Genomic DNA, 17315 nt, shown 5'->3' on the forward strand with positions numbered 1-17315 from the left:
TAATTCCACAAATTTAGCTCCTTCAAGTACCAGGCTCATAAAAGCAGCCTTGACAATAGTACTTTCATTGGACATTATGCAATTCTTTTAGACTGGGCATGTCTTAGGATCACAAATCACTATAGCTTGCATTGCATTGTGTTGGAGAAAATTGTAATGAGATCTTGAGGCATAATTAGAATAATAAAAGGAAAATACACAAATAAATGAGTTTAATTTAATAGCTTTACAGAGACAAGGTGATCAAGGCTGGAAGCTAAATATTCTGGCTGCTTGACATTTCAAAAGAATAAGCAGAAAGGAAAAGGTGGGTCAGCTTGGTTAAGAAAGAATGAGAGCAGTGCAGTAGTGAGAAATAATCTCGACTCAGAAGATGCAGAATCAGTTTGGGTCAAGATACGAATTAGTAACGAGAAAAGCAGGGGTAGCCCATAGATCCCTTGGCAATACCTACAGTAGGATAGGGGTACAAATCATAAAATAATGCATGCTTGCCAAAAAATTATTGTATTAAACATGGTCAACTTTATTGATTGGACAAATTGGCAAAAGAAGAATATGAGGGCGAGCTTGGATTGTATTGGAGGTGTATCTTTAGCATAATGCACTATGCAACCAACCAGGAAAGAGCTTATTTCAGATCTGGTCACGTCCAGTGAGACAGGATTAGTTAATGATCTGACAGCAAACTATCCTCTGGGGAAGAGCAATCTTAACATGATACAGTTTCATATTCAGTTTAAGGGTGAGAAACACAATTCTGAAGCTACTGTCTTAAAAACTTAAATAAAGGCCATGCAGGTTAAGAAGACTGGGAAGATAGATTGCAAAGCAAAACACTGATGAGGAGTGGCAGACATTTAAGAAGGTAATTCATAAATTCATAATAAAAATATTTTTCAAGCAGAAATAAAGACCAAGTATGATCCATCTGTGGCTGACTAGGGAAGTTAAGAACAACATCAAATTGCGCATATAACATTGTGAAGGTTAGTTGTAGGCCAATAGATTGAAAAAAAATTAGATCAAAACAACAAAAAGAGAAAATAGATGGTAATAGTAAACTAGCAACAAATGTAAGAACAGCCAGTAATAGCTTCTACGTTAAGTGTTTGTTGTTTAGAGGATTGTAATAGTGTGAAAATAGGAAATGGCAAAACTTGAACATGTATTTTGCATGTGTCTTCACAGCAGAAGACACAAAACACATCCAAATAATATTAGAAAATCTGCAGACAAAAGGAAAAGAATTTACAGCAATCACTAGAGAAAAGATACTGGGCAAACTAATGAGACTGAAGGCTGACTGGTCCCCTGGACCCACTTAGCTGCAGGAATTGGCTGAATTACTTGTGATTTTTCCAAAGTTTCCTAAATTCTGTGAATGTCACAGTGAATAAGAAAAAATGCAAATGTAATGCTACTATTCAATAAAGTAATGAAAAAGAAAGCTGGCCAGTTAACTCAAAACATCATTGAGAAATTGCTAGAATCCATTAAGGTAAATTTAGAAAATCTTAACACAATCAAGCACTGTCAACATGTTTGTATAAAAGGGAAATCACACTTGACAAATTTACTAGAGCACTTTGAGGATGTAATGAGTCGGGTGGCTAAAATGGAACCAGATGTCTTGCATTTGGATTTACAGAAGGCAAGCAATGAGGAGCTACGTAATAGGTTACTACAATATATAACAATTCATGAAATTAGGTGTAGTATATGGATAGCAACTTGGCTAATTAACAGGAAACAGAATCAGAACAAATGGATTATTTTCAACATGGCAAGTTGTACTGGTGGGATGCCACAGGGAGCAGCGATGGAATCTCAATTATTATATATATATATTAAATGCCTTAGATGAAAGCACCGTAAGTATTATAGCCAAATTTGCTGACAATACAAAGAGAAGTGGGAAGGAAAGTTGTGTACAGGATGCCAAGACTGCAAAGGAATATGGAAAGGTTTTGAGTGGGCAAAAATTGGCAGATAAAGCATAATGAAGGGAAGCGGGAGGTATTCACTTTGATGGGAAAAACAGAGAAGCAGAATATTGTTTAAATGGTGAGAGACTGCAGAATTCTGCAGTGGAGAGTGATCTGGGTGTTCTTGTATGTGAAACACAGAAAGTTAGATAGGTACAGCAACTAATTAGGAAGACAATCCCCTTTCACCTTCATTCAGAATAAAAGGCCCAACATGCACAATGCTGTATACCACACAAGAATGGATTTATCCAGCCTTAAATTATTTTATTATATTAACAACAGATTTTTAAAAATACGTACAATCAGCTTTATTTGTATGGAGAACTAAAGATGAAATAAGTGGGAGGTGGTAGAGAATGCTTTTGCACATTATGTAATCTCAGTGTGGGAGGTGGATTTCAAGGAATGGAGATTTACAGAAGGATCACTCAATTGTGCTAAAAGAAATAAAGAAGCAAATTAAAGAAAGTAACTTTCATTCTACCAGTAACGTAGAGGTGCCTCTCTAATTTAAAGTGATCAATAGCATTGACCACCTATTACAGAAATAATGCAAAACCATCAGGCAAGGTACAGAGCTGTACACCACTGACAAGATGTTAAACCCATAAAAACTTTTGAAGTCAAGGCTGAGAAGTCATGAGGTCAAGTTAAACATGTTTTTAAAATATTCTATGGTGTAGATAATACACACCAAGGGTTGAACAGAGAATGCATACCACAAAACCCACAGAACATAGCATGCATCAGCATCTAAGCTCCTTCGAAGGCAGAACGACCACACCCTAGACCAAAAAAAAATTTATTAAACCAGACAGTCAGAGTCATACAGCAGAGAGATGGGCCGCTCAGACCACCACATTCATGCCAACTTTTTTAGCCCATCCACACTAACCCCATTTGTCCACATTAGGTCTGTATCCTTCAATGCCTTACCTCATCAAGTGCCTGTCTAAATGTCTCTTAAACATTGAAAGTTTAAGATTGGATCTGATTCCATCACCTCCTATAGCAGCAAGTTCCAGATATCAACTACTCTGTGCAAAAAAAGCTTTCCCCTCAAATTTCTTATTATATACCTGTGTCAGGTCACCCCTCAGCTTCCTTCACTACAGGGAAAACAAGCCCAGCCTATTCATTCTCTCTTAATAACTAAAGTTGTCCAACCAAGGCAACATCCTTGTGAATCTCCTCAGCACTCTCTCCAGTACAACTACATCCTTCCAGCACTGCACACAATACTTCTAGTGTAGCCTAACCAGTGCTGTGTAAAGTTGCAACATAACCTCTCAGCTTCTATATTCTGTGCCCAACCTGTAAGGCAAGCATGCCATATTCCTTCTTCACCACCATCTCTCCACCTGTGTTGCCAATTTGAGGGAACTATGGATGTGAACCCCAAACGACTTATGTTCATCAACACTCCATAGCACCCTACCATTTACAGGGTATATCCTACCCCTATTGGACTTCTCAAATTGTATTATCTCGCACTTGTCAGAACTAAACTCCGTCCAACTTTCCACCTAATCTATCTCCTGCTGTAGCCCCTGACAACCTAATTTGATGTCCACAACGTCAAGTTTCATTTCATCTGCAAACTTAATGATCACTTCTCCTATATTTGTATCCATTAATATACATCACAAACAACAAGGGTCCCAGCACCGATCCTTGCAGTACACCACTGGTCACTGACTTCCAATCAGACAAGCATCCTTCCACCACTACATGTGCCACCTATTACCAAGCCAATTCTGGATCCAATCAGGCAGGTCACCTTGGATCCCATTGTGCCTTAACCTTCTAGACAGCCTACTACTTAGCCTGCATTATTCCTACAGATATGGAAATGAACTTTTGTCTGTACATAGAAAAAGCCACTACAACCTTTACTATTGTCCATGGGGGGGACAAAAGATTGTTTCCAACCTCTCAATATAAAATTAATTCTCAACACAAAATACTGGCACTCACACTAATTTAACTCCACCTCTTGCCTACAAACAATTAAGTCACCTGATTTCATGCAGCAAAATGCAAGTGTGTCATTGCACTTTGTTCTGAGAGCTGCCCAAAAGGTCAAATGAACAACACTCGCCACAAGTTGAGCAGACATAAATCACAGGACCAGGTACAGTGGCCTGCACAATAATAACTCTTGAAGCTTGACAAACTTTCCTCTTTGTTGTCTTGTATCTTCCATCTCACTAATATGGCTCCCAGATCCAGAACAGTCCTTTATTACTTCAAGCCTCTCCTGCAATCTTCATTTGAACGGAGGATGTCAGTTTGGCAAGCTCTAGAATAAAGGATTCTTTGGGAAGCTTCCATTTTCCATCTAACATGGAAAGTCAATCCATCTAAATGTTTGATAATCAACCTGGTATTAGGTCTAGAACATTTAACATCAAATACTTTAATATTAGAAACTTTGTCCTCCCACGTGACAATTAGAACAATAATGTGTAAAAGAGTCTGGTCCTTCTTGCCTGCTCAGGGTGGTACAAATCTCATCAAGCATCATGGAGTTGAGCCTGCATTCATGGTAGGCCTGTATCTTGGTGCTCAATACATGAAATAATAGGAAATCAGTAATGTTGGTCAATGGGCAGCTCCTGCCATGAATGCAAAAGAAAAAACAAGGTGTCATCCAGAGATAAGTTCTGCGATCCTAAATCTATTGATCTGAGTATTTATCAACAGCTTCCAGTGTGTGAAGCTATTGCAAGAACCTGTTACAGCGTTACTGATTCCCCTCGCCATTGTGTGCCATAAGAAAGACAGACAGACTTATATTAATGTAGCATCTTTTGCAATCTCAGGAGGTCCCATGGGTTTTCAGCATCTTCAGTCCTCCTGACGTGCTGAACATTGTAATTTGGGGATTGGTTGCATGCAGCAAAATCCAACAGATAGCACTTTGGTAATGACTGAATAACAGTACTTTGGCCATCTTCATCGAGGGTAAATATTAGCCTGGACACCTGAGAAAGCTTCACTACTCTTCCTTGAAATAATGCCATGGAATGTTTAAGTCACCTGAAAGGGAAGACCTGGCCTCTGTTTCACATTTCAAAGGAAGGAAGGCATTTTCAAAAGCATAATACTCCTCAGCATTGCCAGCCTAGGTGTCTGCTGGATTAGCACTTGAACCCACAACCTTGACTTAAGTGGCAAGAGTGCTACTAAATGAGCCACCCTGATAACAATGAACACTGAAGGTATTGTTGGCAAAAAGAAACTTCAACGGCTACTGAGGTTTACTTTTGTACACATGTCTGCAAAGTTAAAGAGTTTTTCATCTGTTAGTGTGCAGTGATTCACCTTTTGGGATATATGAGAAAGAATATTTGTGCTAAAGCACATTCCCATTTGATATTAACAGCATTTTAAAACTAGATTACTTTTATACTTGAATGTAGCCATTTGACCATCATGTTAGGACTCAATCAGACCAAGATGGGCTGAAGCACTATTCACAGAACAGCAAGTTGCCTGTGCCAAAATTTATGCCTCTTTACCAGCATAGCAAAAGCAGATCATCCTATCATTGTCACACTACTGGTTATGAGATCATTCTGTTTACAGATGCTGTATTTCCTATATTACACCGAGAATGGCATTTCAGGATTATGAAAGGCACTGTAAAGCAAAATGAAAACACTTCTCCAATTCTACTTGGCCATGATATTTACTTATCACTTTCCAAGACCCAATCCCAACTGTTTTTTAAAAAAATAAGCATGCTAAAATAAAAGTATCAGAAGCAAGTTTAGACAATGCTCCTTCTGGCCTTCTATTCCAGCTGCCAACATAATAAAAGCAATAAAGAAGCAAAACATGGATCATGACATTCAAATGAATTTTGGAGAAATTGATCTTCACAATAAATTAAAATATTTAATACTCCAGATGCTGGACATCTGAAATAAAACATGAAATGCCTAAAGTATATAGAGTAGAAAGCATCTGTGGATGCCTGCTTCAGGTTAATGACTCTTCATTGCAAGATCATCGACTTGCAGCTTAAACTCTGTTTCTCTCTTCACAGTTCAAGCCTTGTCCATTGAGTACCTCTAGCCAGTGTTACCTGACTTTGTTTCAGCATAGATGCACTCATGACGCAAGGCAAGTAGTAATCTGCAGCACCCCCTCGACTCGAGGATGGTCGCTACCAGATTTACACACAGGTTTGGAAAGAGTCAGGAATCCAATCCTTGAACCACAAATCCACCTGCAGAAGGTAGACATTTCCTCACAGTCACCTGCCTGAGATTCTTTCCTTTTTCTTCCTTCTCAATCACTTTTCAGCTTTGAGAGCCAAGTGTTTCTCCTTAAGTGCGCCACTGCCTGTTGGAGGATATGAAATCTTCAAGGCTGACTGATGACTTACTACTGCCAGCTTGAGATATGCTCTCAACCTGTCCAGAAGCACATCTTCTAACTACCACAGGATCCTCTGAGTGTGAGTTGAAGAGTTCTCTTGGGAGATCAGAATCTGGCATCCAACATAAAGTCCAGCAGAGTTACTGCAGGAAACTCATTGGCTCTGGGGAAAGCGGCTTAGTTCGGGGATCTCCCTCCCCACCCCGCTCCACAACAATAGCCAAATCCATCCAGAACCTCAAAATGGGTCTGCAGACAAGCTCTGGTGAAGACCAAGTGCTCAAAATGGATCTGGCAAAAAGGCATCTTTAGATTCAATGGCTGTGAAAGCGAACGCCGTTACAAGTTGTCTCAGAACTTGCTCTGGCACTGGCCTCTAAATCTCTTCCTTGCCAAGATTATGTGGTTGCTGCTCATGGACCAGAATCCCTGCATTAAATGAAATCCTGTGCAAGTTTCTTCCATGGAAATACCATCCACCAAACCTTCCAAGCTCTACAAGCATACACTAATGATGATGGGGACAGAAATGGTGAAATATATAGATATACTGATAAAATTAATTGCTGTAGGGAGAAAGGAACTCTGTATGAAGTAGAAACTCAGGTGCGGAGCAGTTAGGTTGAACAGTTTCTGTGCTGAAAATGTCATGAAACTTTTATTTTGGGATTGAAATCAGAGAAAACATTTGTTTCAGCCACAAGGATGTACCCACAAGGGTGGCAAGAACAAATACAAGCACACTCAAGTACCTTTAAATGTATTTCACCAGACAGGAACAGGTAGAGAACCAAAGGGAGGTAGTCTGCCCATCTCCTCAAACAGGAATCAGAATCAGATATATTATCACTGACACGTGATGTGAAATTTGTTGTTTTGCAGCAGTACAGTACAAAGACAAAAATCTATAAATTACAAAAATAAATAAATAGTGCAAAAAAAAGAGGTAGTGTTCATGGGTTCATGGACCATTCAAAAGTCTGATGGCAGAGGGGAAGAAACTGTTCCTGAATTGCTGAGTGTGGGTCTTCAGGCTTCTGTACCTCCTCCCTGATGGTAGTAATGAGAAGAGGGCATGTCCCAGATGGTAAAGGTCCTTAATGATAGATGCCACCTTTTTGAGGCAACTACCTCTGGAAGATGTCCTCGATGGTGGGGAGGGTTGTGCCCGTTATGGAGCTGGCTGAGTCTACAACCCTCTGCAGCCTCTTGCAATCATGTGCATTGGAGCCTCCATACCAGGCTGTGATGCAACCAGTCAGGATGCTCTCCACCATACATCTGTAGAAATTTGTAAGTCTTTGGTGATCTACCAAATCTCCTCAAACTCCTAATGAAGTAGAACCACTGGCGTGCCTTCTTCATTATTGCATCAATGTGTTGGGTCCAGGATAGATCCTCTGAGATGTTGATCCCCAGGAACTACAACCTGCTCACCCTTTCCACTGCTGACCCCTCAATGAGGACTGGAGTGTGTCCTCCCAACTTCCCCTTCCTCAAGTCCACAATCAGTTCTTTGGTCTTGCTGAGGTTGTTGTTGTAACACCACTCAACCAGACGATCTATCTCACTCCTATAGCCTTCTCAATGCCATCTGAGTTCCTACCAACAACAGCGGTGTCATCAGCGAATTTATAGATCTTGTTTGAGCTGTGCCTAGCCACACAGTCATGAATGTAGAGAGAGTAGAGCAGTGGGCTAGGCACATGTCCTTGAGGTGCACCTGTGTTGATTGTCAGCGAGGAGGAGATGTTATTACCGATCCGCACTGACTGTGGTCTCCCTATAAGGAAGTTGAAGATCCAGGTGCAGAGGGAGGTAGAGAGGCCCAGGTTTTTAAGCTTGGTTATTAGTACTGAGGGAATAATGGTGTTGAACACCAAGCTGTAATCGATAAACAGTTGGCTGACGCATGTCTTGCGGTGGCTGCTGTAGACCTGTTGTGGCGGTAGGCAAATCGCAGCAGGTCTAAGTCCTTGCTGTGAGAACTCAGCAGGTCAGGCAGCACCTATGGAGGGAAATGCAAAGTCAATGTTTCGGGCTGAGACCCTTCATCAAAACAGGTGGGTCCAGGTCCCTGCTCAGGCAATTCATTCATAACCAACCTCTCAAAGCACTTCATCACAGTAGATACAAGTGCTATAGGGAGATAGCATTGAGGCAGTTCACCCTGCTTTTCTTGGGCACTGGAATGACTGCTGCCCTTTTGAAGCAGGTGGGAACCTCAGACTGCAGCAGTGAACACAACTAGGAAATGAAGAATAAAGTAAGCTAGGAGAATAAACATAAAGCAAATTAAATTTAACAATGTTAAAAAAAGTTAAAGATCAAAACATTAACGTGAAATTGATGCTGCAAGAAAAAAATAGTGGCATCACTGCATTGCATGTATGCCGACCAGAATTAGATCAAGATAGAACCATAGAACCATACAGCACAAAACAGGCCCTTCAGCCCACCATGTTGTGCCGTCCATCAGACCACCCTCACACTACCTAACCCCTTCCTCCCCCATATCCCTCTATCTCACATTCCTCCATATGCCTATCCAACAAGCTCTTAAACCTGTTCAATGTATCTGCCTCCACCACCACCCCAGGCAGTGCATTCCATGCACCAACCACTCTCTGGGTGAAAAACCTCCCTCTGATCTCTCTCTTGAACCTCCCACCCATAACCTTAAAGCCATGACCTCTCGTTTTGAGCATTGGTGCCCTGGGAAGGAGGCGCTGACTGTCTACTCTATCTATTCCTCTCAATATTTTATATACCTCTATCATGTCTCCTCTCATCCTCCTCCTTTCCAGTGAATAAAGCCCTAGCACCTTAAGCCTCTCCTCATATTCAATACTCTCCAATCCAGGCAGCATCCTGGTAAATCTCCTCTGCACCCTCTCCAATGCCTCCACATCCTTCCTATAATGAGGTGACCAGAACTGAACACAGTACTCTAAGTGTGGCCTAACTAGGGTTTTGTAAAGTTGCATCATCACCTCGCGGCTCTTAAACTCAATCCCGCGACTTATGAAAGCCAACATCCCATTGGCCTTCTTAACTGCTCTTTCCACCTGTGAGGCAATTGATAGTCAATGTTCATTTTATTTGCAGAGTCCAACAGACAAAACAAATCTAACTATTAACATAGGGCATTGGGGTCTTGTGCATTGGAGTTTCTGTAAATATTATAAATCTGGTAAGCTTCATGCCCATCAGAGCAAACAATGAGTATTACTCAACAATTCAACCTAAATTAAATATTCTTGGCAATATATTCAAGCCATTTTCTACAATAATCATTCTCATTCCTCAAACTTGGCTCTGGAAAAAGGGACAAACATCATTATAAATATATTAGTGTAAGCTCCTGTTCACAAAACAGATGAAGGAAACAGACAGTTATATAAATCACGGCCTTTGTTAGCAGATATAAAAGAAATGACACACAAAGGTTGGAATGAGGCAGTCAACTGGCCTGACATCAGAACTTAGAAAAAGTTAGTGGGAAAATGGAAACCACACAGGTTCAAGAGGCCAAGGAAACCTATACAGATGTGATATTTGTGCACCAGTTTAAGTGTGTCATACAAAACGCTACTCATGTTGTAAAAAGTTTCAGCATATAGTATTTGCATTATGCCATATCTCCTTACATGTGATCTTAAGCTGTCTTCCAAAGCAGAACCCCAAATTAATTCATTATTAGCTGTATATATTATCAAGTGTAAAACTGTAAACCAATTTAACAAATTGGGATTTAATTAAATCAGGCAGTGAGGAAGAAAGGGATGATCTTGCCTTCATTTACCTAGGTTACATTATTTTAAACAGAAATATTATCATACATTTGGCCATCAAGCAAGGGAACAAGCTTAGGAATCAACATTTCACCATTCCTGCTATGTACAGTATTACTTCTGGCACAATGGGAAAGGTTGAATCAAAATGTGCTCTTTCATGTGCGATAAGCAGGTCACAGTAACTTGTTCAAATAGCTTTCAAAATAACATTGTAAACCACCATCTCATCAGCACCAATTGCCTTATCAGTTAGCACGGTAGTGTAGTGATTAGCATAACGCTATTAGAGCGCCAGCGACCCAGGTTCAATTCCCACCGCAAATCACTAACATGCTTGATGGATGGTAAATCTTATTGTCAATTGCAAAAAGGCAAAATTTGCTCATGCTTGGGCACCATCATTCTGAATGAGAATTATATTCCCTTCAACCACCATTCACCCAAAAAGAGGCACCATATAATTTTTTGCCACACTTAACGTTTAGTAGTGTAACTGGTCATACAGCAATGTAGCAGTTTAAGCCAGAGAAGCCATTAGGACATATGAATACTTCAAAAGATACAAAAAAAAGTAACCCATAACATCAAGGCATCTGTGTTCTCTTATTCTCTGCTAAAAACAACTCGAATGCACAAGCTATAACAATCATTTTGGAATTGGAAAGAAGGATTTCTATCATCCACTTTGTCAAAGTGTATATTAATGCACAGAATCAAGTCAGTGAAATGAAATAATTCACAGACAATCCAATCGTCAGATACAGCACTAAAAATGATTCAATTCACAAATATATTTCAAAATCCACCTCAGAATCAGTATTACTCCTGACTTAACAGCTTTAAGGAATGACACAACTTAACAAATGCTAAAGAAATCAGTAGAAAACGTTGAGAGCGAACTAAGAACTTACACGGAAAAAGTTCTGTGTTGACCAAGAGTAAGAGTAAGAGCTTAGATTGAGGATGTTATTAAAAAGACATAGAAAATGGAAACAAAGCATGGGCAGTTTGGTCACTTTTTTCACAAAGGACATTCAAATACTAGGGTGGATATAATTATTGTGGAACTCAAAATGTATGGCAATAACCAGAGTACAAGTGTATTGTGGAGACACAAGAGACTGCAGATTCTGGAATCTGGAGCAACACACAAGATGCAGGAGGAATTCAGCGGGTCAAGTACTTCTGTGGAGGGAAATGGACAGTTGAAGTTTCGGGTCAAGACCCTTCAACTGACTGAAAAATAGAGGGAGATAGTTTTGTGAGAAATCCACATGGCCGTCACGTGACAGTAATGACAATGACCCCCGCTCACCGGAGGACAGCATTGCTCTTCTGATCGGAAGTGATACTACTGTCAATCAAGGTGCGGCTCCACCCACCCCTCAGGTGTGAGAGTACCTTTTGCCTCTGAACCTGCTTGACCACTCTGAACTTGCCTGACCAGTACCCTTTGTCTCTGAACCTGTCTGACCATTGGCTGTGGCAGGAACCTTTGTCTTTGACCCCCCACCCCCCCACACACCATTGGCTCGTTTAAATCACAACAGTGAGGCTCCACCCAGCCTCCTAGCACCATAAAAAGGGCTGCATCCACTAGCCCTTCCTCTTTTGACGACCCTAGGAGTAGTAAGACAATGCTGCAGAGATCATTGGTAAGAGTGCATCACCACATGGTCAGGGAGCGTTTCACTCAGACTCAGGGAGCATTAAGGGCCAATGCTAGTGTGGGACGGGCATTGAAGTGTTATATCCTGAAGTTGTACATTGTTACTGTGTGCTTGTGTGTATTAGTCTGTGTGTGAGTGTATCCTAAACTAGTTGCGATCCCCTCTCGTGTTTGTGATATCCTGTGCGTGAGTGAGTGTGTGCCTGTTCCCATCCATTCTGTCCTGTGTTTGCCTTTATGATTAAACTAGTTTTGGTCTCCAAAGCTCGTGTTCAGAGTCCTTGATCCTTAAGACAGCAAAGAACGATTTCACACAACAAATAGCCAGTATGAAGAGGTGAAGGGAAGGGGTGGAGCAACAGCTGGGAAGCAATAGGTGGATTCAGGTGAGGATGGGTGATATGCAGATGAGTTTACTCCATCTGCCCATCACCCACACACTCCTTCCACTAGGTCCCCTCGCCCTTCTGTTCCCATCTGCCCATCCCACCTCCCTCATTTGATTCCATGCTCCACTTTACTTTCCCAACAGATTTGATCATCTGCAACCCTTTGTTACCTTCACCTATTATCTCCCAGCCTCCGTTGCTATTTCAACTCTGGGCAGATGGGAAGAGGGAAGAGTGCAGGTGATGGAATCTGATGGGAATCTCCAGATCTCCCAGTCACCAGCCATTTTAATTTTCCTTCCCATTCCCACACCGACGCATCTGTCCTCAGCCTCCTCTACCGCCAAGTTGAGGCCAAACATAAATTTATAGGAACTGCACGTCATATTCCACCTGGGTAGTCTGCAACCTGCTGGCATAACCATTCAACTTCTGGTAACTGCTCCCCCTTTACCTCTTTGCTCTCTCCCCCGATCCACCTGGCCCTCATCACCATCTCCCTTTCCCCTCCCCCACCCCCTCCATCTGCCCATCACCCACATACTCCTCCCACTGGTTTCCCTCTCTTCCCACCTCCATATTAAAGGAATCAAAGAATAAGTGGAAAAGGGTAGGAAAATGGTTTTTGAGGTAAAAAGATTCACCACGATCTTGCTGAATGGTAGAGCAGGCTCGATGGCCATCTCCTACTTCTATTAATTTTCTTATGTCATTTATTTACTTAGATAATTTATGATTCCATTCAAAACACCATTATCCCATTATTATATAGAGATAAGGCATGTCAATATTAACAACTGCAAACAAAACTTACTGAAATCTTACTAATATTTTAGTCTTCCCCTACATTGTTTTATTGGCAAATACTATTACCCTGGATGACCTGTCCTGGGCCCAGCACATAGATGCAATCATAAAGAAACCACGCCAGCATCTTTACTTTCTTAGTTAAGGAGGTTCAGCTGGTCATAGAGCATACTAACAAATATCAACAGATGTACTGTTGAAAGTATCTGACTGATTACATCGTGGTCTGGTACGGCAATTTGAATGCGTAGGAACTTAAGAAGCTGCAGAGAGTAGTGGAATCTGCCCAATATATTACGGGCATATCCCTCCCTACCATCAGTAGTATCTACAGGAGGCGCTGACTTAAGGCAGCAACATTCACCATTAAAGATCCCCACCATCTGGGGCATGCCATCTTTTCACAGCTACCATCGGGCAGGAAGTACAGAAGCCTGAAGTCCCACACCACCAGGTTCAAGAACAGCTACTTCAACCATTTGGTTCTTGAACCAACCGACAAAACCCAAATCACCATCACAGTATAGCAACACTATGACCACTCTGATCACTTTGCACTAAAATGGACTTCTTTGGGGCTTTTTTTGTTTTTTTTTCTTGTAAAAATTGTGTACAATTTATGTTTTTCTTGTGAATGCTGCCTATATATTACTATGTGCCTGTGATGCTGCTGCAAGTAAGCTTTTCATTGCACCAATGCATACAGTATATTTACTTGTGCGTATGACAATAAACTCGACTTTGACATACCAAATGTTTTCGTCCCCATACAACATTTGAGGCCAGCTTACTTTATGCTGCTTCCAATTCCTCACCCAAGATTTATTTTTGAAAAATTATCAATTCAAGTTCCAAACTCCAAGAAAGACAGGAAAACATGCCTTTGTAGAAAATTACATTCTACATATTAAACTATCATCAAGATTGCTTTCGCAAATCTATATTCACAGGGCTCATGATGACAGTACACAAATTACTTTTTCAGAAGGCTAGCCCGAGGCTAGACAAGCAATTCCAGCAAGATATCAATTTTACGTAAGTACTTGACTACCAAACTGTTAATATTTTTTTAAATTAATATATATATTTACACTGATCAGTAACTGAAGTAAGACAAGGAACGGGTGTGCTCATAGAAGGAAACAAATAGCTTTAATTTACATAGTACCCTCCTCAGTGATTCAATGTTTTCCTGAGCAAACTTTGTCTTTTCAAAGTTGCACCTTCTCTATTAATCACTTCATCAGCTTGAGGTCTTACATTTCTTCTGCTTACTGGTTCCCTCCTCACATCAAGCAGAAAATAACCAGTGATAGGGTAAGAGCTTGCAGCTGATCCAAACTCCGTCATGCATCCCATAACTCTCAGTCAACATTTTGTCCCATCTTCCTGACAAATCTGCCAAGGCAGTTCCCTCATCAAGATTTCACAGGATCACCAACTGCAACTATCGCTCCACCTCACACACCTGCTCTTCCCTTTCCCTTCAGATTAGCTTACAACACTGACAACTACATCTCTCTACCCTTCCTTTCAATTCTATTATGACCTTTAACCTTACACCTTTTGAGTCAACTCAAATCCCCCAACTACTTTGATCAGAAAGCAACTTCCCTTTCACAGCATCTCATCCCACCACTGTTACACTCTCACCTCAACCCTTTAAATATCCATGGTCATCTCGTCATATACCCAATCTTCTTTACCTTTGTCCTTCCCTATCTCCCCACCTTTGCTGCGCTTCCTCATTCCAAACCTAAGCTGTGTTCTACCATAGAGAGAAAAGGATGGTTCCTACTTGGCTAATGTAGTCAGAAGAGTGGCCCAAGATCAGATGCCTGAAATTGCAGGGTCTGTGATTTCTTCCTGACCGATATCAGCAACAAATACAATGATCAAAACCACAAGAAGGGAAGTTGGGAAGATAGTCTATGACTGAAGAGAGGGGAAAAAAAACAAAACGTGCATTTAAATTGCATTGTTCAAAACCTTAGGACTTGTACAGCCTAAAAGGCAGGCACTAAAAATTAAAGAAATTAAGAGGAACTTTTTTTTTACAATGAGTAATAAAAATGTAGAATTCACCACATGTTGTGGTTGAAGCAGGTGACACAAATAAAACTGTGCAAAAGGAGTGGGGGGTGGTGTTGGGGTAGGAAGGGGTAGGGGTGGGGGTGGGGGTAGGGGTAGGGGTAGGAGTAGGGGTGGTCAAGGGCAGAAATCAAGGGATTCTGGGGCAGTGCATCATGAAACTTTCAGAGCTGGTGAAGACTTGTGTAGAATATAAACACGAAAACATAAATAGGCCTTCCAATCTCCTTGTCAAGGTTCAAGTTCCATATAACATTAGTAAATAATCTCAACTAACAAGGTCCATATTTTATGGCCTGGTCTCTTCATCTATTCAACTTTATGACTTTCAATTGAGTAAACTGAGTAAAAGTTAAAAAATATACACAACTTCTTGATATTGCCAACGGCTGTGGCAATATTCTCTCCAGTCAAACAGCTCACACCAGAGACTTAAACTTAATCTAGGCTGAGGCTTCGATACAACAATGCCAATACCTCACCGTAATTGAAGACACGTTAAAATGTCAGCACAGATGCACGTTGCAGGGATCTGTCTTTGCCGCACTTCTCGTTTCCCCATAGTGCACAGTAACTGCACTACAATAAAGGTACTACGGTTGTTAATTGCTTGTGAAACAGTTCTCTCTTCCTTAAGTGTTAGCATGCCCCGGTGGGGGGGTTAATCGCAACGAGCAGTGTAGGAGCAGGGCAAGGCAGTACTGGTTGGTGCGCGGTCACAGCTAACATCCCACTAACAGGAAACTAACCATCTATAGGCCTGCATCCATCTCAACACAGCCAGGCCTGTCCCCCCAAAAAAACCTTTACTTGGACCAAAGACCGATTTCACACAATCAACCCGAGTATCGTTGAACTTCAAGAGAATCTTGAGAAAATGCACTTCTCCACCCCACCCTTGGAAAGTGGCCATTCTAAATGCCCCCAAATCAAAACTTGCTTCAACAGAAAACTTGAAAAAAATGTTCTCCACGAGTTTGCGGACCGCCCGAAAAAGATGCATTAAAGCTGACCTAAAGATCCCTCAACACAGCATTCAACAAGTGATGCAATCAATGACGGCCGGGGCGATGCCACGCCTCGGCGAAGAACAAAAGGAGGTTGCAACTTTGATAGCGATAAACTTGTCTTTATTGAGATCTGGTCTACCGGAGCTAGCCGCACTCACCTTGCCGGCCGCCGAGGGCTCCGTGAGTCCCACCAGAGTACGTTGCCTGAAAGCAAACAATCGATGAGCTAAGCGGAACGCAGCGATACCCCGACGGGACTAGACATCTGCTTCCTCTGCGCTGCGCATGTGTCGGAGAGCAACAGATGCTGCTGCCAATCCAGTTCAGCCGTAACTGAGACCTCTCAGAGGAACTTTTGGAGTGAGAATTAACCGTTTCACTTCGATCAAAGTGCATCCAAGGTAAAACGTCGTGTTCAAAAATAAAAGTCACAAAATAAAGAAATGCTTGAATAAGTAGCCTTTTCATAAATGTGGCGTTATTTTATAAACTGCCTTAGATCCCTCAAGGTTGCCATGCAGGTCGATAGGGTTGTTAAGGAGTATGGAGTGTTGGCCTTCATTAGTCGGGGTATTGAGTTCAAGAGCCACGAGGTGATGTTGCAGCTCCATAGAACTCTGGTCAGACCGCACTTGGAGTATTGTGTTCAGTTCTGGTTGGATCAGTTATTTTCTACGTTAGTTCCTTCGGCAATTGGAGATGGTGGAAAGGCATGGTTCTGTCAGGAGGTGATGCAGGATATCCAGCCCCTGACCTGCTCTTGTAGCCACAGTATTTTCATTGTTTGTTCACTTGAGTTTCTGGTCAATGGTGGCCCCAAGGACGTTGACGGTGTGGGTCTCAGGAATGGATAGACTCACCGAGTCCCACCACTATATCGAAATATAGCAAGACTATAATTTTGATTTAATGTTTTGGCAATGGGATTGCTGGCTTTCCTTATTTCATGCACTTTTGCTGCTTAACTATCCATGCAATACTGTTTTGCAGCTTTGTGAGTTTAGCACTTCAGGTTTTGGGTATTTTTTAGTGCGAGTCCTGACGTGCCCTTTTGTATGCCTCGTTGAAACTGGGTTGCTTCTTGGCTTTATTTCAGCAGCATATTAAGGGATTTGGTGGGCCATGTGGTTTTGGTGGAACACAATTCTGCTGCTTCTGATGGTTCACAGTGC

At 41.5% G+C, this 17315-nt stretch overlaps 1 protein-coding gene across 2 annotated transcripts in view; it reads right to left on the reverse strand.

Annotated features, from left to right (window-relative positions):
* LOC127568950 (elongation of very long chain fatty acids protein 4-like) overlaps positions 1-16555 on the reverse strand; it is a 43636-nt gene extending 27081 nt beyond the window's left edge. The window contains exon 1 of one of the 2 annotated variants that reach the window (XM_052013224.1): positions 16302-16555. In XM_052013224.1, coding sequence (XP_051869184.1) covers positions 16302-16539 — 238 coding nt within the window. In that variant the 5' untranslated portion in view covers positions 16540-16555. Of the gene's footprint in view, positions 1-15615; positions 15724-16301 lie in introns of those variants that run through there. The other variant, XM_052013225.1, reaches the window with a different exon arrangement.
* Positions 16556-17315: the final 760 nt, after the last annotated feature.

This window comes from Pristis pectinata, chromosome 3 (assembly GCF_009764475.1).
Source record: "Pristis pectinata isolate sPriPec2 chromosome 3, sPriPec2.1.pri, whole genome shotgun sequence".
Classification (NCBI taxonomy): domain Eukaryota; kingdom Metazoa; phylum Chordata; class Chondrichthyes; order Rhinopristiformes; family Pristidae; genus Pristis; species Pristis pectinata.